General features: G+C 39.4%; 1 protein-coding gene across 4 annotated transcripts in view; it reads left to right on the forward strand.

Moving 5' to 3' along the window:
• Positions 1-23936, forward strand: part of CORIN (corin, serine peptidase) — a 254697-nt gene that overhangs the window by 202858 nt on the left and 27903 nt on the right. For 3 of the 4 annotated variants that reach the window (XM_036853182.1, XM_036853179.1, XM_036853180.1), the window contains 3 exons: positions 14204-14320; positions 16933-16982; positions 17135-17309. In XM_036853182.1, coding sequence (XP_036709077.1) covers positions 14204-14320; positions 16933-16982; positions 17135-17309 — 342 coding nt within the window. The remainder of the gene's footprint in view (positions 1-14203; positions 14321-16932; positions 16983-17134; positions 17310-23936) is intronic. The other variant, XM_036853181.1, reaches the window with a different exon arrangement.

The following is a 23936-nucleotide window of genomic DNA, read 5'->3' on the forward strand; positions in this document are numbered from 1 at the left end:
CTTGTTCTGTTGCAAATGGAATGAATCATGTTTAAAATATTCTACTTTAGATTTCTTCTAATTTTTTAAATTTTGGACTTAAATTTTTTATTGTGGTAAAATGCATGACATAAAACTCACCATTTTAACCATTTTAAAGTGTACAATTCAGTGGCATTTAGTATATTCATAATGTTGTGCAACCATCACCATTATCTGACTTAGTTCACTAAGCATAATGTTTTCGTGCATCCATGTATCAGTACTTTATTTCTGCTTATGGCTGAATAATATTCCATTGTGTGGATACACCATATTTTTAAATCTATTCATCCATTGATGAATTCCTCCATTTCAGTGGTCTCTGCCTTTGGCTACTGTGTGCATATTGGGTTTTTTAAAAAATCTCTTTGCTCCATTTCCTTAACATAGTGGGAAAATGTCATTGCAATATCTTAGATATTTAAAATCTAGAATAGACGTTTAGATTTTTTAAAGATAACTTTATTTCATAGGAGGGCTAGGAAAATTTGAGAGAGCAGTATGGTTGGAAAACCATAACTGTTATTTGACTAAGTTAATGGGTAAGAAGTGATTCACCTTCGAAGTAAATGAGTACAAAAGGTAACCTTAGTGTTTTTGTAGTTTTGGATTGCCTGCAAGTTTACTCTTCTGTTTATGTGGGTGGCTCATGAATTGACAGAAATCTGGAGAACCAGGCTGGGGCAGGAACACAGAAAATGGGCAAGACGAGGCCAAATTCCTGCTGTGGCAATGGGATGCTTAGGAAGCTGCTGTCACCACTGTCCCTGGAGACCAGTTGCTGTGCTGCCGACTCACAGTTCTGCCGCTGGTGCTTCAAATTAACTCTTAAGTAACCCTGCACCTTTGAGTCATTTCTTCCACATTCAAAGTCCCTAATAGGAGGGTCTCTTTGGCCATGACTAGACATTGACCTACACGCCAGCTGCCAGAGGGAGGGGAGAGGGATGAGTTGTCCTCTTTTAGCTTCTGGGGTGGAGTGTCCACTCCATGGGCCTGCCTTGATACTGTCAAACATACTCTGCATCCAAAACTTGAAGTTGAAAAAACAACCCCAACTAGTTCTATTCAGTATCTTCCTCCTTGTTTTTTGAGCATCAGCTTGTGGGGCTTGTACGGGAGTAGGCGCCGTGTGGAGGATGCACAGGTGAATAACATCATCAAAGAGCTTCCCCACGTGGCGGGGAAGACATATTATCTTGATACTCTAATATAAATTCTTTAAATCATTCATTCATTCGTTCATTCAGTAAACATTTAAGAGAAAAGCACTGTAGTATTGTATCCAAAACGAACATACCTTAACTCCAAATAGATCACTCAGCTACTTCAGGGGGTATATTTTGGAGCTAGTTTGTTTAAAATGCAGATCTACACCAAATTACGTGTTTTGCAGGGATTCTACGGAGATGCTTTCATGATAGAAGCAGTTGATTAAAAACACCTGCACTTAGAGTTTTTCAGACCTAAATCATGCTTTCCATGTCTAACAGCAGAAATGCTAGGCTCTCAACTAAGTGCTTGTCCAAATGAGAGGATTCAGAGTTCTCTTCTGAATCTGAAAACATTTTACCCCCATCTGCAGGTATCTCTAGAGTTCACCCCAGCTGGAAGTATGATGACTATTTGATTAGACAAGGGTATAAATCAAGCCCCTAAATTCTCATGACAGTATATTGACTTTGCTACCTGCGTGTCCAGTATCAGAAACATATGGACATTTATTTAATCAACAGTACAAATCAGAATTTAGACTGCCCTCTAATACTTGCCAAATGCTCAGTTGAGACATCTGGTATTTGAGGAAGTTGGTCTAAGGGAATGTGATTCTCTGCGTCTCTTGGCCTCATAAGCTTATCTCTATAAAAGTTAGATCATCTGGAAATAGGCTGTACTATTTTGGCAAAAATTCCTTTGTAGAGTTAGTTCCAATTTTATTTTATGCCCTAATCTTTTAGAGTTTGTCAACAGAAGAAACATCCTTCCAAAGAATGTTTCTGTGTCTTGGGCAAAACCACAAAGACAGTATCTATTATATTACCTAATAGTCCCTGATATAAGGATTTACATTGTAATTTTTCCAAACATGTACTCCCAGGACAAATTTTCTAACTTCACATTTCATTTGTCATGTAAGAACTATTTAATCCAGGATGGTTTCCTTATTGATTGACTTCCATGATGCTCGGAGACAGATTCAGTCCTCTGTAGTAGTCAGTCTAGCCCAGGTTGCTGGTCCTGTATATGTAAACCATGGAAAGGAAGTTCAAAACCTTGTAGTTGTTTTTTTAAAAATTAAGATATAATTCAGATACCATAAAATTCACTGTTTAAAAGTGTACAATTCAGTTGTTTTTAGTATCGTCACAAAATAGTTGTAATCATCATCACTGTCTAATTCCAGAACATTTTCATCACTCAAAAAAGAAACCCCATGCTCATTAGCAGTCACTCTCCATTTCTCCTTCCCTTCAGCCCCTAAAAAATACTAATTTACTTTCTGTATCTATAGATTTGCCTACTGTGCACGTTTCACGTGTAGAATCATGCAAAATATTTTTTGTCTGACTTCTTTCCCTTAGTAAAATGCTTTTAAGGTTCATCCATGTTGTACTATGTATCAGTACGCCATTCCTGTTTATGGCTGAATAATATTCTATTGTGTAGATAGAGCCATATTTTGATTATCCATTCATCATTTGATGGCCATTTTGGTTGTTTCCACTTTTTAGCTCTTATGAATAATGCTGCTATGAATATTCATGTACAAGTTTTTGTGTGAACATATGTTTTCATTTCTCTTGGGTGTATACTTAAGATTAGAATTACTGGGTCAAGTCGTAACTCTATGTTTAACTTTTTGAATGACTACCAAACTGTTTTCCAAAGAGGCCACACCACTTTATACACTACCAGCAATGCATGAGAGTTCCAGTTTCTCCATCTCCTCACCAACACTTGTTCTTGTTCATATTTTTGATGGTCTGCATTCAGTGTATTCAAAAATGATATTGTTCATTTTTTGATCTGGGTGACCAAGAGAGGGAATATATAGAGAGAAGATAAGAAGATCAAGGACTGAGCCCTAACATTAAGGGGATCAGAGAAGAGAAGCAGCAAGCCAAAGGAGATGAAAAAGAACAACTAGTGCAGTAGGAGTATGTGGTATCCTGAAAGACAATTGAAGAAAGCATATAAAGGAAGAAGTGAGGGTCAATTCTATCAAATGCTGCTGAGAAGTAAAATGAGGACTGAAAATGACTGTTGGTTTCAGCAACATGCATGTCATTGACGTGAGCAGTTTCAATAGAGTGAGGGGGCAAACGCCTAAGTGATAGTAGGAAGAGAGAAAAGACAGTAAGTGTAGAACTATTTGGGGAAATTTTGACAAAAAGAGAAGCAAAGAAGGATGAGCAGTGACTGGTGAAGGAAATAGGGTTAGGAGATCTTTGGTCCCTCCGTTTCCCTAAAAGCTCTCACTATCCCATGACTGAATTTCTAATAGAGCCCTACCTGCTGTAATACAAACATCATGTTTGATTGCTGTAGACTGAGTGTTCATGTCCCCCCCCAAATTCACATGTGAAATCCTAACCCCCAGTGTGAAGGCATTAAGCAGCGGGGACTTTAAGAGGTGATTGGGACATGAGAATGGAGCCCTCAAGAATGGGATTAGTAACTTATACAAGAGACCGCACAGAGTTTCCTCTCCCCTTTCATCATGTGATGACATAGCAAGAAGATGGCTGTCTGTGACTGAGGAAATGGGCCTTCACCAGACACCAAATCTGCTATTACCTTGACCTTGGACTTCCAGCCTCTGGAACTATGGGAAATAAATCCCTGTTGTTAATAAGCCACCCAGTCTATGGTAATTTGTTATAGAGGCCTGAATGGACTAAGGCAGAAATAAATCATTTTCTGTCAAAGGTCTTTTTTCATTTGACATTTTTTTTTTTAACCAAATAAGTTTCCCAACTGGCAGGCCCACCGTAAACTAGCTCGTCTTTCTTCAGCTTCATATCCTTGTACATGCTCCTCCTCTCTTTCTGTACTGTCTGGTCTTTTATCTGTGCTCTGTAGACACATTCCTTCCTGCGTCTGCCTCTTTGTCCATAGATGCATTGTTTTTACACTCCCTATCCAGATTCTTCAGCGCCTCACTCAAGCCTCATGACTTCTGTGAAGACTTTCTCATCTCCTTGACCTCTTTTGCCCCTGAATTTCCTGTGGTACTTAAAAAATCAGTACTACACGATATCCCTCTTAATTCTACAATGCTGTATATCATTTGTATATATATATATATATAGATTTTTTTTTTTATTAATTTATTTATGGCTGTGTTGGGTCTTCATTTCTGTGTGAGGGCTTTCTCTAATTGTGGCAAGCGGGGGCCACTCTTCATCGCGGTGCACGGGCCTCTCACCATCGCGGCCTCTCTTGTTGCGGAGCACAGGCTCCAGACGCGCAGGCTCAGTAATTGTGGCTCACGGGCCCAGTTGCTCCGCGGCATGTGGGATCCTCCCAGACCAGGGCTCGAGCCCGTGTCCTCTGAATTGGCAGGCAGATTCTCAACTACTGCGCCACCAGGGAAGCCCCTGTATATATTTTTTGATTCTTCATTTATTTCCCAGAATAGGTTACACAGAATAATAATGGCCAACCTTAATTATGTGCCAGGCTGTTCTGAGTACTTGATAAGTATTATCTCAGTTTATCCACATTGTAATCCTATAAGACAAGTAGTATTGTTATTTCTACTTTATGTACGAGGAAACTGAGGATTAGAGAGGCCAAGGAACTTTGCTAAGTCGCAGAAAAATACAGAGCTAGGATGTAAGTCCAAGCAAGTGCAAGAGATCTCTTGGGTACTAGGAGTAGATCCCCTCTGGCACCCAGTTCTTCAGTAAAAATGCCATGACTGATGTGGCCAACCAGCTTCTTAAACGTAAACCCCATTTAGTATTGCTTTATATAGGTGTTTTGTGGCAGATCTTAGTATCACCTTGTGATCTTATTGTTGTAGGATTTTTAAGTGGATAGCAGTGAGGAGGTGGTGGTGGTGGAAATTCATCCTGCAGGACCATGATCTAAGTGTTTTTCACTTTTTGAAAAGTCATATAGTAATAAGTACATGCTTGTCGTATTCTAAGTAGATGTCAGCTGAAGCAAATCCACGAAGTGTTATTTTCTTTCACATGCAGCTTCGTAGCTTCTCTGGCAGACATGTGGTTTGGGCATGGGAAATTAACTTCTTAACACATTCCCAAGAAGCTGCTAGTTAAATGAGTGCCTGGATGAGAAGAAAATCATAAAGTCCAATGTGTGAGTGTAGAATTCTCTGGAACATGCTGTTCTGAGGTAAGGAAGAAGAATAATTTTCCTGAAAAAGTGCTACATCCTAAACGAAGAGGAAATATTTTTTAAGGTCTTTCATGAGACCACTAGGCATGAGGCTTTTCATAAGCAAGAGCAAGGTGAGTCTACCAGTTGTCCTAAGAGCATTTCCACATGATCACCACCAGCAAGCTCTGCCAAGAATTCGGATCATTTGTTAGCAAACTGAATCTCAAACTGTGTCAGTTGGGTTAATGAATAATTTATGAAAGTAAATGGAAACTTCTCAGTGGTGTAGGGAAATTCACCGTTATTAACTGGAATAAAACTATGCTAGATCCTGGATTAAGCACATTTTTTTTACTCTCTTACATTCCATTTTGTGATAAAAATGTTCACAATTAAAAAATAGATTCAAATCAGGATTTATAAAATCAAAGATGGTTTCCATGAGTTCTCCAGAATTGTCAAAACACACCTTTCCACCAAAAATATCAGGACTAATTGTGAGCAAGATGGTCCTGGAATGAGGAAGAATCAATCTCTGTAAAGTCTTTGGGGGCATCAGATTCTCTAGTCATCATAGTGCATTGCCATTGGCAGGAATATGAATGGGTCCTAGGTAAGTAAGAACATGATTTACAACTTGAGAATCCATCAGAAATTAACCAGAAAGACCTGTGTTATTTCTGTTAGAAGTCCTTATATGGCAGCATCCCCCGTTTGGAACTACACCAGAGACTCCTGGTGATGACTTAACTTCTTCATGTTTTCTTTGAAACCTACTGCAATTTGGCTTGCTTTTTACCCCCAAGACAGGACTGATAGTAATGATATCATCTAAATGCCAACTCCACTGGTCTTTTCACTTTATTTTTACAGTTTGGAATCAAAGTCCAATTTCTTACTCTGGTCTATAAAGCATAATCTGGCCCCGCCTCACTCTCTGACACCATCTCCTAGCACTCTCCACTTGTCCGCTAAATGTTAGACACATTGACCTTATTACTGATATTCCAGTGCTGTAAACTCATTCCCATCTCGGGAGCTTTGGCTTCACAGTTCCTTTTGTTTGGAAGGCTGATCTCTAGACCTTAACAGGATCACTTCCATCTCATCATTCATGTCTCTAAGCTTGTATATCAACTATTTACAAAGGTCTTCCTTGACAACCCTAGTTAGAGCAGCTTTCACACTCACCAAGGTACTCTCTATTTGCTTACTCTGCCTCCTCCAAGCACTTATTGGTATCAGAAATTATTTTTTCACATGTTTGTAATTTGTTCCTCTCACTAAAACTTCTTTAGGGAGGGACTCCATCTGATATAACACCAGTGTGTTGTCTCCATTTCCATTCCAGCTTATTAACCTTATTAATCATCAGTTTTAACCCTTGTCCATCTGACTGTGTCATTTGTTTAAATTCTGCCAGGGTGATATTCCTTTGGCAATGAGTAAACTGAGTTCACTGAACACTCACTGATTAACCCATTGTGTCATTCATGAACATAAGTCTAATATCTACCCAATCTTGTACTCTTCCTACATCTTCCAAAAGCTAACAAAAGAACATGTAGATCTTGACTCTGAGGCATAATAATCTTTTGAACTAAAAAATTTCAAGTAAAGTCACTTGTAGCGGACATTTATTGTGTTGCTTCTCTGCCTCCCTCCTTTTTTTTTTTTTAAATGTTTTAGATTTATTTATTGATTGATTGATTGCTATGTTGGGTCTTCGTTTCTGTGCTAGGGCTTTCTCTAGTTGCGGCAAGCAGGGGCACTCTTCATTGCGGTGCGCGGGCCTCTCACTGTCGTGGCCTCTCTTATTGCGGAGCACAGGCCCCAGACGCGCAGGCTCAGTAGTTGTGGCTCACAGGCCTAGTTGCTCCGCAGCATGTGGGATCTTCCCAGACCAGGGCTCGAACCCGTGTCCCCTGCATTGGCAGGCAGATTCTCAACCACTGCGCCACCAGGGAAGCCCCAGCCTCCCTCCTTTTCCTTTGGGACCTACATCCCTTCATTTTGGGGACTTGCTTCACTTCCCATTCTATCCTTGGGATCCAAAAGGGGGCTGCCATCTTTGTACATGACCCACTTTTCTTGGCCTCAGTGATTGGTAGAGGGGTAGGTAATACCTCACCCAAGCTGGACTAATCAAAGGACCTCACTCCTGGGCTACAGTGACTGGTTTTGTGATACTTAAAGTTTTTCAATAAGATTTGTTTTAAGTGTACTGGGGAGAGAAGACGTCTTTCCTTTTTGGTCACAAAGATGAAGGATTTGAGTTTAGAGCTGCAGGCAGCCTGTCCCCTGGCTTCGTGGAAAAGTCACTTGGAGGTCACTAAAACCACCCTCCCACCTCGTCCTCCTCCCTCCGACTGAAGGAAGTGGAGATGAGAGATGGAGAGTCGTGAGGGTGCTTGGTCCCCAGGCACCAGCCATCCTGAAGACCATCCACATCCCTTTAGTGATTGATTACATTTCTACTTTTTGCTAGTCAGATATTCGGGCACTATTTTAGGTACTAAAATGCTGATTTTTGTTGTTGATGGTGGTGTAATACTATTAACTGAATATTTTTTAAAGCCCTGAAGTTTGAATTATTTTATTTCGTAATGTACCCAGAGAGTCATATTCTGCCTTAAAAGTTTGAATTGAATAAAGGTGCACTTTCTCTATGCCTATAATATCAAGATGAGGAAGAAAAGAGCAATTGATGAAGCAAAGCTTCTGTTAGAAAAATAAATTCTACTTTGGTTCCAAGACTTTCTGAACTAGTGGAATAAAAAATGGCATATTGTAATTGAAACTGGTAATCTTTAGTTTTACACTGATGAACTAAAAGAAGGTAAAGACAAGCAGGAAACATTTTCTAAACAACTAAATAAGTTTCTTTCAAGACAATGTTGTCTCTGTCTCTTAAAAATTAAAAAAAAGATGTCCCCAAAGTTTTCCTCCAAGTTATCAAAAAAGAAATGGGATCTTTTTTTGAAGATAAAATAGCCAGAAGGAAATACTTGCCGACTACTGTAGATTCTGCAAAAGGTATATACTTATTGCTCAAAAATATACTTACAACCTAACACCATTTATTGAGTTTGTTTTACAGTATAAGATTGAAATCTTGTAAATGATCAAATGACATTTTAACTTTATGATTGATTAATTTTTTTATATCTTTAATGAAATGTTTATTTTAAATAGTGCTTTATTAGTTTCATTTTCTAATTTATATGAGAATGAGAATATATATTTAATAGCTACAGTTTTCAATTTATTGTATGTTAGAAATGGATTATGTCATTGATTTTTTTATGAAATATGAATAGTCTATAATTTAATTTTATAATCTATAACTTCTCTTTTCTTTGAGATGGTTTTTGTCACTTGTACCTGTAAATCATGGCCTAATACAGTTATTATACTCTACCTTTGAGGTAGATAAATGAATAAAATTATATATTTTCAGTTAAGATTACAATAAAAAATATTTTTAAATACTTATTTTACTGGAAAAATAAACTCAGACTTTATGCTCTTCTTTGAAACATTTCTGTTGATGGGAGTTTTGCTGTATAAAGTGTAAGCTGAGCTATCTAACCAGACAAACGATTCTATGGTCATGTTCACTTGTGTTTATTTGCAACCTATGATGCCTTTCTGTTAATATTTCTAGGTCTTCCTTCTACCTGGCAAAATAATTTAACTAGCTTTTAATATTAACATGTCTAAACTATAGGAACCAAACAGAGACAATAACATGACAGGGTTTAAGATAAGATTTTTGAAATCAGATACGAAATGTTTAACAGAAAGGTTCCAAGTTCTGAGGAGGATATTTAGAACTGCAAATAATGTATCCACTACACAAGACATTTGTATTTCAAGACTAACCATCAGTACTGAGGTTGAAGACTCATGACTTTCCCGAGGAATAGATGCCATAGAATAGACCTGGTCCTTCCACTGGAATGTGTGGCATGTCTAGGTAAGTCCTGCACTACTGTCTTGCTGACAAAAGTAAAGAAGCCCTTTGCTTTGTGGGATTTGTGCTGCCTTTCATTTTTTAGGTAAGCAGCCCCTACGTAATTATAATACAAGCATGAAATGCCTCGTTACTCAACACCAAGTGACCTGAAAGTGGGATAAGAATAAGCCAAGTTGTCTAGAGATCTGATTGTTCACGTAAGCCTTAAAATATAGACTTCCTTTCAAAATATCAGGATGTTTCAGAATTCTAGATATGTTCTATTTTCTCATGTCAGTGGGTATGGGGGAATTATACATTTTTTATATGTGTCTTATGGTCACACATTTCAAGAAGGAGATTTGAGCGAAATTCTCTTGCTTCTTTGTGCAGTACTGCTTTTAGACCCAGAGCAGAGGGACCTTGCCCTGGACCCCAGAACTCAACCAGCGGTGACTTTGCCCCGAGGGGACTTTAGGAAATGTCTGTAGACCTTTTTTTTTTAAAAATTATTTATTTATTTTTGGCTGTGTTGGGTCTTCGTTTCTGTGCAAGGGCTTTCTCCAGTTGCGGCGAGCGGGGGCCATTCTTCATCGCGGTGCGCGGGCCTCTCACTGCTGCGGCCTCTCCCGTTGCGGAGCACAGGCTCCAGACGCGCAGGCTCAGTAGTTGTGGCTCACGGGCCTAGTTGCTCCGCGGCATGTGGGATCTTCCCAGACCAGGGCTCGAACCCGTGTCCCCTGCATTGGCAGGCAGATTCTTAACCACTGCGCCACCAGGGAAGCCCCTGTAGACCTTTTTGATTGTCAGTCCAGGAGTGGTGTGGTGATACTAGTATTTTGTGTGTGGAAGCCAGGGGTGATACTGAACATCCTGCAGTGCCCAGGACAGCCCCGCATAGCTAATAATTATCTGGCATAAAATGTCAGTAGTGCCAAAGGTGAGAAACCCTGATTTAGAGGGACCACTCTGGTCTTTCTCCTTAGCTGTGCCTCACCTCATGGGGCAAAGAGTCTGCCCACCAGAGGTATGCCCACCTGGAGCCCGGTGAACTGTTTTCAAAGTGTGGTCCCAGACCACAGCATCTGTATCACCTGGCATCTTGTTAGATAGGCAAATTGGGGGCCCCATCTCAGACTTATCAAACCTGGAAATCTGGGTATGGGGCCAACAATCTTTGTTGTAACTGGTCCTCCAGTTGATTCTAATGAATGCTAAAGTTTGAAAACCACTGTTCCAAGGAGTCCAAGAATTCTATATTTGAACCTAAAAGATATGTTGATCAAGATGGGAAGATAGAATATGTTTTCTTTAACAGCTTGTTAACTTGATTTATAATATCTAAATATGTAGACATATGGGCCTCCATTTATACTCTCGCTCTGGGCCCCTCAAATGTTTGGGATGGGTCTATGTCTTAGTTTTCTCACACTGTCAAAAGAGGACACTGGAGTAGATTGTTGCTTAAATTTCCTTCTCTGTATATGATTTCATAGCTGCTCTAGAAGCATTTGGGTCTGACTGCATTCCCTGCTCAGACTCCCTTAGGATACAGTGACTTTGATGCTTCATCACTAGCAAGATGCTTTTTTGCTCTTTTGCTCTCTACCCAACAGGATTTGTCTCTTGATATAATATGGAAAAAGATAAGTCAAATGCATCACCAACTGTTAAACAGAATTTGAGCAGTTAAGTTCCAGATATGTTTTAATAGCATGACTTACATTATGTACGTAGTTATACAAATTTAAAAGTATAGACAAACCTACTCTTGATAAGTTTGTAAATTGACATTACTCTTTGAAGGGGAAGTTAATAAAAAATTTACATTTTGATTCAATAATTTTATTTCTAGGAACTTATTCTCAAGTCACATGTGTGCATGTAAGCAAAGGTGAATGGTTAAGAGTATTAACTGCTGCTTTTTTTGTTATAGCCAGAAATTGGAAACGGCCTCAATAGTGGATTGGTAAAGTAAATGTACATCCATATAATGGAACACTTTGCAGCTATGGAAAGAACATGGTGTGTGCCCTTAATAGAGGAGGGCTGCGTAGTGTTCATAGTGTTAGAAGTGGTACTCTGATGTCAGACCAAAGAGACTCAATACCAGAGCTGTGTGACCTTGGGAAAATTACTTATTCTCGCTTTGCCTCAATTTTTTCATCTCCAAAATGGGGAATAATAATAAAGCATACTTCACAAAGTTGTTGAGAGGATTAAATAATATAAAACAAGTTACTAATCTTTTAGTGCTTGCCCTACAGGAAATAGTTATTAGTTAATAATAATAATATCATTATTATTATCTATAGCTATTATTATGCAAAGACTTCCAAGATAAATCATTAAATGAAAACATCATCAACACCACGCAGAACAATGTGTATAGACTGAAAAAAGAGGGGTGTATGTACAAGGACTACAGAAAAAGCTTGGCAAGAATACTCAAATGCTATTTACAGTGATGGTTTTTATACATCTTGGATGGGAAGGATATTTTTTCATTGTATAATGTTTGGGTTTTTTCCATGTATAAGTATTACTTTCATGATTTTAAAAATTTAAAGAAAAAGTAAAAGTTGAAATCACACAGATGCTCAGATTCTGTATAATGGCAGAAGCCGACATATGGATTCACTGATATTTTTTTAATGGGCCATAAGATGACATTTCTAGGGCTGCAAGATTTATTTTTGTGCATGAGAAGCATGCTGGGGTTTAAGAATTTCATGGGAAACTAACTTTTGTAATGATACTGCCTTCTTGTTGATGATGAATTTCTTAGATTTTCCACTTGGTGTAACTGAGAGATTCAGGCTAAATTGCCTTTCTTGTTGGAGGTTAATGAATGAAATGCAAAAATATCCCTTGAGGTGACTGAAGGGACCTCGCGAGTTGAAAGACTAAAGCGTCCTTTGCAATGATTTTCCTATTTAGCGTCAGTGCAAATCCTGTGCTGACTTGTCCCCATGCAAGTCCCTGTTGCCCTGTGAATATCTGCCTAAAGAATGATTTCATTAAATAACAAATCTGAAGCCGATCTTCCTTTGGCTTTTTGCGGGTAAAATGCCTGGATTTAGGAGGCCACAGATTGTTCTATTGTAGAAAGGAATTCTCAGGATGCAGCTATCAAGAGAAACACCATGAATGGTGTGTGTGGCCTCTGATTTTTGTATTTTCCATCCCACTGTGCCTCTGCGTACAGCACTTCTGGGATTACTGAAAAGCCAGAGCCTCCTTTTGGTGAAGGAAAGGATTCTCATTTTGCAGTAGGTTTTGTGACATCTTCAAATATAAAACAGTTCATTCAAGTTTCTAAATAAATTAAAGCTTGTGCGATGCTTCTTAAAGCATGGGCAGGGTTTATGCCATTTGTTTTTAAATCAAATGATTAGAATTCGTCCATGATTAAGGACTCTGTTTTGTTTTTAATCTTTGGTTCTTATTCTATCCTCAAGTCTTCTCTTTAGAGGGTTTTATTCTTTTTAAAATAACTGGATTTGGGGAGGATTTTGTTTCTTTTATTTTCTATTCTGTAATGACAGTAGTTTTAAAATAATCGGTAACCAGGGGAAGTGATAATTTTTCTTTCAATGCCGCTGAATCTAACTTTTCTTCCCTTCCTGTGCCCCCCCTTTTTACAAAAAATTGGCATTCTATTATCCAAAAAAGAAAGTCACTAAGCTCACAGACTTGATGCTACTACAACTTCAAGATTTCCAGGTTCATTTGAATCCTCAGCACTGCTTGCCATTCTTTTTAAGTTATCTTTGATGTGTTTCTCCAAATACTTCCACCAGGGAACAATTTCATATACACGTCACTTTCCTCACCATTATGCACCCCTGCCACCCCCCCATACACCTTCATTCGAGGAGCCTCCCTCCTACTTGAAAAGAAAAGACTGTCTGATTTGAATTCTCCTGATGAATTCTCTTGAATTCTCTCCCCATCTCCAAATCCAACTAAGTACCTGCTTCCTTCTCTCCTACTTCCAGATTCAGAAGGAGCCCTCGTTCCTCCTATCTAAAATGAATTCCTCTACCTCTCCTACCCTTAATAGCATCAGGTGATAAAAAGCCAAAAGATTTTCTTCAAATATGGATTGCCTAAGTGAACCAATTATTTCATGAGGAATAGGATATTTTACATAAAAACCCAAACACTTTTGAAACCTAAGGTTTTAAATCTTGGGTACATCTTGGGTACAAGCATATTTATTTGATGATTGAATGAGACATTGACAGGAAAGTACTGGTGGAGTTTGAGTGAGAATATAGGTAAACAGCAAAATGATGTCGTCTAACTCCTGTCTCTACTTTCTAGAGACCTTCCTTATTTTTAGTGCATAAAGATTCTGCAGTATGTTGAAAAAATTCCACTTACAATTTTATACTGTCTGAACAGACACTAAATGGCCATTCATTCTCTTTACTTATTATTTATTTTAAGGTATTGCTTTATTGCAGGAATACCTTGGGCAAGAAAAGTGAAGGAAAAAATACTCCAGGCAGATAAATTTTACTTTTGATCCCTGCCTAAAGTTGCTCTTGTTTTTCAGGTCTTGGAACTTTTACATCGTATATGTTAGAATTCCAACACCTCACAAAGTTCAAATACATGTCAGCAGAGAGGATGACTAAAATAGCTGTAACGGTGTGGATCTTTATCGCTTCAGGATACTTTTAGTAGCTTCCCCTCTTGCTCATCACGTTCCATGCCAAACTTCTTCGAATACTCATCCCCCTGTTGAAATATTGGCTGATAACTTAATGCTTCTTTTTTATAAGAGAGTAAGTGCTAAATAATGATATTGCCTGGTCAAAGATCATTGTGCTTTGAATATTTATCTGGTGTTTGCCCTTCTGTCAGAGAACCATCTGTGACCAAACTGATACAGGAACAGGAGCAAGACCAGCAGTGGCTGACATTGCACTCCGACTGGGAAAGCCTTAATGGGACCACTTTGCATGAACTGCTGGTAAAAGGGTAAGACACCCACCACTGGAGCTGTGTAGAGTGGATTATGGAGCAAACATCTCTCATCAGGACCCTTCTTCTGTTTCTAATTTTAAGATAATCCACATTTGTCACATCAAAAAAGAGCTTCCATAGAATAGCTATGGGCCTTTATATTTCAACATCATTTGGCTTTTTTTCTTCTTTGTAGACATAGATCTTTTTCTCTTGGCTCATTACATTTTTCTTGAATGATGATTGCAGAAACTATCACGGTTAAGGAGGAGGAACTTGGGTTCTCATCTTGGAGTTTTTTCACATCCTATTAAAAATAAATTCTTAATATCTACACTTTCTACAGATGTTACATGGGACTAGTTAACAGAAGAAATAATGGCAACTGATAAAACTGGGAGAGCCTGAGGAAAAAACAGACACAAAATAAAATTATAATCCAGTAACCTTGAAAATACACTTCTGAAAAATTTCCCCTAAAAAATCATGGCAACATTGCCTCCCTCATCTTGGGTAGGGGTGCAGGAGAAAGGTAAATTGGGGGAATTAACACTCATTTAGTGCTTGTTACATTATAGGGACATAGCTATAGAGTATTTAAATAACTTGCTCAAAACTCACAGCTCACAGATGATAAGTGATAGTCTCTGAACTCAAACCAAGTTTATCTGACTCCAAAGCTTTTAATAAATGTTAGAGAAATCAGTACATAAGAACTCTAAAGAATAAAACTAAAGGTGGGCCATTTCTCTTTAGAATGTCTTGACATTTTCCCCATAGACCAAACTTGCAACCAAATTTCTGAATAGTTGTCAACTGAAGCACTTCCTCCAATGACCTGAGTCTTTCAACAGTGATTTGTTTCCCCAAACTGGGACTGCCAGAAAATCCCTTTCAGGTCAGATAGATAGATAGATAGATAGATAGATAGATAGATAGATAGATAGATAGATAGATAGAAAGATAGATAAACTCATTCTAAGTTGGGAGTTGGTGGACCTGTTCTAGTCCTGGCTTGCCAACTAGATGTGTGATCCTATAAACTGCAATTTCCTTTAAAATAAAGAGTTGAGATACATAGTCTTTGGTCTTTTCCTATTCCTAAAAGATATGACTTTAAGATCTAACAACAACTAATTATTTGTATCTCTTCTATGCCAAGTTCATTGTTAAGCTCTGTGGGGATGTAGGAGTGGATGAGGGGGTCAAGGACCCTGGTCTCAGGAAACGTACATTGCAGAGGTAGACAGAGAGACGATAAGCTAGTAATAAACAAAATGAATTTCAGATATTTGGAAGTGTTACAAAGAAACTAAGGATAACGAAATAGAGAGTGAGGAGGAGATGCGACTTCAGGTTGCGAGAAGGCAAAACGCAAATGTGCTTTTTCTGTATTATGTAATTTATTGTATACACATATCCCCATGCAGATTTAGCAAGAAATGAAAAGACAGTAGATCTTCAAAAAGGAAGGTGGAAATGACATAGTTAGGGTTGTTTTTCTTTTTTCTGACATACCTAGGATTCTAAGCATGTCATAGTATTTTTGACAGTCCCAACATGTTTTTTTTTCTTTTAAATTTGCATTGTGAATAAATGCTTGGAAGAGAACTTTGTGGTTAAAACTTAGTGTACCCTAAGCTGAATTCTCTTGTGCAGCCACATTGATAGATGCTTAAACCATGTTCTTGCCTTCAAAGCTAAACTCTGATTTTTAGAAAGTTCTTCCTTTCCTGAATGCACTTTTTCTATAAGTTCTCCCCTGCCATCTAGAGTTACATGGGATGAATTTAATCCCCTTCTTCCTGTCAGCTAATCATAGATACACAGTTTAACATTGAAAGTCTCAGCAACATAGAAAACAAATATATGGTTGCCAAAGGGGAAAGGGAAGGGAGAGGGACAAATTAGGAGTATGGGATTAACAGATACAAACTAGTATACATAAAATAGATAAGCAACAAAGATTTACTGTATAGTATGGGGAATTATATTCAATGTCTTATAATAACCTATAATGGAATATAATCAGAAAAAAACTGAATCACTATGGTGTATACCTGAAACTAACACAATATTGTAAATCAACTATACTTCAGCTTAAAAAAAAAGATAATAAAAAAAGTCTCAAGATTCTTTTCTAGTCTAAATATTCAATTCCTTTCTCTGTTCTCTGACTTTTTGAAGTAATATTTTATTTCTCTCAAGCTATTTCTCAGCTTCTTTTGGACATACATGTCCTCTCCATAAGCATAAAAGTCTGACATGCTCCCTCCTCACCATACATTCTGAGAAGCAGACTAATGCCTTTCCTTTTCCTCTCCCTACTTTGAAAATCATTGAGTCAGTATTATGGGTGGTGCCACCAGCCAAGATGATGTGGGAAACTTTGCTAACAGTAGTTTCTCTTCCCACAAATGTGAAATTGTATAATAATGATATTAAATACACTTTAAAAAAGTACATCCTTTATATACCTCCACCTCCAAGGTGATATCTGACCACAGCCCTGCCTTGAGAATTCCTGACTTAAGTATAAGCTATTCTTGCTTTTCACCGGTAAAGTGTTTGAAGTGAACAATAAATATGTAACTGAATAGTATGCCATTTTATGTTTCCAAATCTAGGCAGTCCTGTCACAGCAGAAGTAAGATTTCTCTTCTATGTACTAAACAAGGTGAGAGAATTAGTGGTGTAACAATGGGATATGAACTTAATTTAACTGGATTGGCTCAAGGGAAAAAATGATCACTTGTACGTGACAGCAAAGGTGCAAGCATCTAGCTGGGTTTGGTAGTGAGTCACATGCTGTCTCCTGCTCCTTGGTAGACTGTGGGCGCCGCCCTGCTGCCCGAATGAACAAGAGGATCCTCGGGGGTCGGACGAGTCGCCCAGGAAGGTGGCCCTGGCAGTGTTCCCTGCAGAGTGAACCCAGTGGTCACATTTGTGGCTGTGTCCTCATTGCCAAGAAGTGGGTTCTGACAGTCGCCCACTGCTTCGAGGGGTAAGCTGCACCTTTTCTTTTGCTTTGCCTGATCATTCTGTCACTTGGGTATTCTTAATGGCATATGCCATTCTGTAATTCAGTGCAAAATCCACAGTTGATCTCCTTCCCGGGTCCTTATCTGCTTAGATTTTTCTACCCTTGGTGTTATCATCCTATATAAGTGCTGCTCACTTATTGGCAACAGATGTATATTGCTTATGATTTATGTCCTAAGGAGGGAGGAAGAGGAAGAAGTTTAGAAGATTGACTCTCTAGCCAGCTTTAGTCTCTTTTCTAGCCCTCTTAAATACATCAAATGCATATGAAGTTAAACAGAGCAGATTTGCTTGGATACTACAGTGAAGTTAGCATGCTGGAGGAATTGGTGAGGAGTTTGGGAAGTAGAGTGAAAAGTATAATATGTGTGTTAGTCAGGGCTGTCCAGAGAAACAGACCAATGAGAGAGAGAGAAAGAGTTTTCCGGGAATTGGCAAACATTCCTGGAAGCTTGGTGAGTCTAAAGTCTGATGGGTTGGCAGGCAGGCTGGAGACTCAGGGAAGAGCTGCAGTTCAAGTCCAAAGGCAGCATGCTGGCAGAACTCCTTCTTGCTCTGGGGAGATCAGTCTTTGCTCTATGAAAGTCTCCAACTGATTGGGTAAGGCCCACCCACATTATGGAGGGTAACCTGCTTTACTAATAGTCCACCATTTTGAAAGCTAATCTCTTCCACAAAAACACCTTCACAGAAACATCCAGAAAAATGTTTGGCCAAATATTGGGGCACAGGGCTTCCCTGGTGGCGCAGTGGTTGAGAATCTGCCTGCCAATGCAGGGGACACGGGTTCGAGCCCTGGTCTGGGAGGATCCCACATGCCGCGGAGCAACTAGGCCCGTGAGCCACAATTACTGAGCCTGCGCATCTGGAGCCTGTGCTCCGCAACAAGAGAGGCCGCGATAGTGAGAGGCCCGCGCACCGCGATGAAGAGTGGCCCCCACTTGCCGCAACTAGAGAAAGCCCTCGCACAGAGACGAAGACCCAACACAGCCATAAATAAATAAGTAAACAAATAAATAAACCCAAAGTTTAAAAAAAAAAAAAATATTGGGGCACCATGGTCCAGCCACTTGGCACATAAAGTTAATCATCGCAAAATACCTAAAGGGAGCAGAAAAATAAGACCAAGGGGAAACCTACCCCAAGTTGACAAACATCACTGTAGAAGGTCCTCATCTATTTCGACTGTTGTTGTGTAATTTAGGAGCAAAAATAAATAAATAAATAAGACCCCTAACCAAACAATAACAAAATAACAACAACAACAACAAATAACAACCATTTTTTTTGCCCATGGAAGATTCTGGAGATTAGACATCTAGACAGGAAATAGCTTATGGTTTGTCTCTGCTCAGCAATGTCTGGGAACTCTGCTGGAAGGAACTATGGTTCTAGGGGCTGGCACCACCTGAAGTCTGGCAGTGGATGCTGCCTGTTGGCAGGGGCATTTGTTTCTCTCCAAGTGAGACTCACAGCTTGGTAGCTAGCATCCCCTAAAGTGGGAGTCCCAAAAAGGGAGCCAGGAGGAAGCCTTTTTTGATCCAACCTCCAGAGACACACAACATTACTTACACTATGGAGTTGGTCAGAGCTGTCACAGCCCCACCCAGATTCAAAGGGAAGAAACATAGAACTCTTCTCTCAGCGAGAGGAGTGGCAAAGTATTTGAGGACATGTTTGCAAAACCACCATACCGCCCATTTTCTTCTTTTTATTTTTAATAATTTTACTTTATTTAAAAGTAATAATAAATAATAGCAAAAATTTAACACAAATAACTCACAGTTCTGTCACCTCATTAAATTGATTATTTTCATTTTACCAGGTTAATCTGTAGAAAAAAATGCAATTTCGTTTTTTTGCCTATTTGTCTATTATTATTTTTTTCTCAGCTTTGCCACTTACTGTGTCAATTTATAAACTTCTCTGGGCCAAGTTTCCTCATCTGTGAAATGAGGGAAATAACCGTCCCTACCTCACAGGGTTGGTGCAGGCATCAAGTGAGATAGCCTATGTAAAACCTTAAGAACCATGCCTGATACCAGTCAGTAAGACATCGATAAAGGTAAATTTTTCTTTTTAAAATATTATTACTAAAAACATGCATTCAGGGACTTCCCTGATGGCGCAGTGGTTAAGAATCCACCTGCCAATGCAGGGGACATGGGTTCGAGCCCTGGTCTGGGAAGATCCCACATGCCGTGGAGCAACTAAGTCCGTGCGCCACTACTGAGCCTGGGCTCTAGAGCCCGCGAGCCACAACTACTGAGCCCACGAGCCACAACTACTGAAGCCCGTGTGCCTAGAGCCCATGCTCCGCAACAAGAGAAGCCACCGCAGTGAGAAGCCCACGCACTACAATGGAGAGTAGCCCCCACTCACTGCAACTAGAGAAAGCCCGCGTGCAGCAACAAAGACCCAACGCAGCCAAAAATAAATAAAACAAAACAAAACAAAAACACATGCATTCTGACTTTTCGCTTAGCATTACGGCATGAATATTTTTTCATTTTGCTAGCTCAATTTTTATCTCCTTCCATACTCTCTCTCCTTTACTTTCTCATCATCCTCAAGGTCACCCCTAGTGATTGTTCCTCCACAGCTATAAACATATATTTTTCACAGGGTGTCATTTATTTTTACAACTTGAAATCACACACTATACTTTTGTTTGTAAGTTGCTTTTCTCATGTAGCAGCATATAATGGACGTCCCCTCCAAGTCAGTTGATGTAGCTCTAGCTCATTCTTTTTCAAAGCTAAATGATATTCCATCATAGAGATTCACCATACTTTTTTTATTATTCCCCAGTTGATGGACATTCATGTTAGTTCCAGTTTGCTATCACTTTAACAACACTGCAATACATCTTATGCAAAGCTACTCACCTATTGGTACTCTTGTTTCTACAGAATAGAGTCCCAGAACATATATTCATCTCCATATGGGGGTTAAAGAAATGAATATATGTATCCTTTCTTGGAATGCTAACCTAGTGAGGAGACAGACATTTAAACAAGTAATTAGAATATAATATGAGAAGTGATTATAAAATGGAAATGTGTATATCTAGCTATTTGATTGCTCTTTTTGGGGAAATATGATGTAAAAAATCAAACCAGAACCTCCTCTTGAGAACTTTTAATGTGTAAGAACGACCCTAAATGATTGGAAGAGTCTGTGTAGTATGTCAGGAAATACATTGCAATGTTATTGCTTTGGAAGGGGCCAGATGTCTCCAGATGTCTTTTCCAGTTCTGATTTATAACTCCATGATAAGCAGAAGATTGTACTAGCAAGAGTACATTTATCAAAAGACGATCACCTAAATGAATCCAACAGCTCTTTAAGGGAATAACACCTTTTATATACTAATTCATCCAGTTCATGCACCACTTTGGTCAAATTTCCATATGTGGTATCCCAGTTTTGTCTTTCACTGACAGATCTGTGAAGTTAAGGAGAAACCTTGCAATAGAGAAGAAATGTGTTTATAATTAAGGAAATGGATATTCTATCAAAGGCCCTGGTAAAATTTCATGGAACATTAGACTTCACAGAACTGTCAAGTGGGGCCTGGCCTATCCATAAGAAGTTAGAAATTGCCCAAATTCAAACAAGTCTTTGCTTGAATGTGTGCTAATAACTTTGGTTCTATTTTACAATCTTTCCAGTGGCCCTCAAAACTTTTGAGAACCTCTAATTGTAAGCCTTACTCTCTGTAGGATCCATCAATTGCTGCAATTAATGGGATTTACTTCATATCCTGATTCCATACTTTGGCAAGGCCCAGTGTGACCCATCTGTAGTTCTTTTCAAGCCTGTCTCTTTTAATTATATTCCTGGAAAAAAAGGACATGTCTTGCTCCTGCATGGAGAGGTATTTAAAAATCCCAAAGGAAAATTAAAACCATGAGGTACTACGTTGATCAGATGAAGTCCCAGATGCCATAGTAACAATTCAACTTCCACAGCTCTAAGGAAGAAAGACGTTGAGTTTCAGGGGTAATTTAACAAGCAATTTCCTTGCCTTCTTCCACCTCCAAGAGACTTAAGGATGAACTTCCTAGGCTGGCACACAACTAGTAGTTATCAGAAGTGTCTGATTCCTCTCCAGGAAATCTGCATGAAAAACTATCCTTTTACTATAAGATCACAACCCTTAACCCTGCCAGGTCACCCATGTCTTGATTTCTACCACACCAGCTCTTCACTCCAACAAGACTTGTGTTTGCTTGTCTGCGCATCTCCTCCTGTTTTCTCAGTCCATCTGTCTCCTCCTCATCTCGTTTCTTTCCCCAGGTAACCTAGTGCACTGGGACCATCACTTCAGTCCTCTCACCAGGACCTTCAACTTCTTTGCCCCTAGATCTTTCTGCCATACACACCACACAGACCTCCAACTAAGAGTCAATATGAAGAGCACGTTTTCAATCCTATATTCATGCTCTTCCAAACTGAGGAGAACATTACCCAAGGATGCAGATTAGTGTCATGCCTGACTTTCAGCACCCATTGGACCCTTAATATTACTCAATAATCTTTTCACCTATTTCTGGACAGCTGCCTTTCTCATTCTCCACAGAAAATAACTATTGACTTACCCACCTGTACTGATCTAACAGTCTTTTAATACAGTCAGGAAAAGAAGTGAGAGGTTTGATCTGACGTTTTATTACTGAGCCCATGTCATGTTCTCATGGTTACTTCTTTATCTTCTAGGTGCATATAAACCATGCCATTCGTTTGCAATTTTTTCTTTCCGTTCTGTCTACTTGAGAGATTTGATCCATTCCCATCAAGTACTAATGTCCACTAAAATAGGAATTCTCCATTTTGGATCCATACCTCCCCTGGGGTGCTGTTTTCCAGCATCACCGGTGAGTGAGCAATTGTGGTGACCCTGACCTGACTCCATGCTCCCCACTGCCCTGCCCCCTAAGGAGGCATTCTCTGCATCCTCACTGCTCCAGTGGAAAAATGTCTGGGTCTAGGATGTAGCCAGCAGTTGGCCTAAACGTTAGGCCAATTCCCATAGTTTTTGGGGCTCACAGAAACTGGGAGTTCTTCCCCTTCTAATCTTTGCAGTTACTTACTTGTTTCTTCTTGTCCTGCGACTATCCACGTACTCTGCACCTGCACCTGAACAGCTGGTCATCGCTGGAGAATATCACACACCAGACTGCTAACTGAGCTCATGTCGAATGTATGATCATGAATCTCAAATGAGCATCTAACAATATGGCACCCATCCAGTATATGTTCACAGTTAAAGCCACTTTTCCATCCTCAACTATTTGACATCTTCTCCTCTCTCCCCAAATCTCCTTCACCCTCCACTGGTCTCACCTCATTCTTTATGAAGAAAATAGACATCATTATATGTTTTGCCTTGTCTCACCCCTAATTCCAACAAGTTACCTGTATCTTTGGCCACGTCCCCTCCTTTCCCTTGAGTTATGGTGGAGGATGTGTCCTTGCTCCTTTTTAAGGACAATCATATTTCCATTCATCTTCCAAAGACTTTATTTTAGATGCATTTATTTATTTCTTAACATCTTCATTGGGGTGTAATTGCTTTACAATGGTGTGTTAGTTTCTGCTTTATAACAAAGTGAATCAGTTATACATATACATATGTTCCCATATCTCTTCCCTCTTGCGTCTCCCTCCCTCCCACCCTCCCTATCCCACCCCTCTAGGTGGTCACAAAGCACCGAGCTGATCTCCCTGTGCTATGCGGCTGCTTCCCACTAGCTATCTATTTTACGTTTGGTAGTGTATATATGTCCATGCCACTCTCTCACTTTGTCACAGCTTACCCTTCCCCCTCCCCGTGTCCTCAAGTCCATTCTCTAGTAGGTCTGTGTCTTTATTCCGTCAAAGACTATTTTAAAATCATCATTTCTATTTTTCATCAATTTCTCCCTTTTTTGCTGGATCATTCCCTTCAGCAAACATGCCTTAGTGTCACCAACTTAAACCCCCTTCTCTTGACTTCACATCCCTCTTCAACTCTTGCCCCATTTTGGCTAGTACTCACAGTAAAACTCCTAAAAGAGTTTCCTACAGTCACTGTCTTCACTTTTACACTTCCTGTATTCCCCTCAGGTCACTCCAGTTGGGTTGTCATCAAGGCCACTTCAGAAATGACACTTACTAAAGTCTTTAGTGACTTCCATCTTGCCAAATCCAATGGTGGATTTTCAGTTTCTAACTCACTGGAACCCTCCCTAGTATTTGATTACTACATCCTTCTTAAAATACTTTCTTCACTTTTCTTTTAAAATAACAAAAAAATTCTTATGTCACTGACCTACCCTTCTCTTTCTTTTTTTGCAGCTTCTCCTCTTCTAGGCCACTAAATGTTTTAGTTCTCCAGGTGTGTTGTGGACTGCACAGTTGTGTCCCCCTAATTTCCACATGTTGAAAATCTAACCCCTAATAAGGTGCTATTAGGAGGTGGGGCCCTTGGGAGGTGATTAGGTCATGAGGGTGAAACCCATGTTGTCCTTATAAGAAGAGAAAGAAAGCTAGCCCTCTCTCCCTCTGCCGTGTAAGGATACAACAAGAAGACCACCATCTGTAA

This window comes from Balaenoptera musculus, chromosome 5, assembly GCF_009873245.2.
Source record: "Balaenoptera musculus isolate JJ_BM4_2016_0621 chromosome 5, mBalMus1.pri.v3, whole genome shotgun sequence".
Taxonomy (NCBI): Eukaryota; Metazoa; Chordata; class Mammalia; order Artiodactyla; family Balaenopteridae; genus Balaenoptera; species Balaenoptera musculus.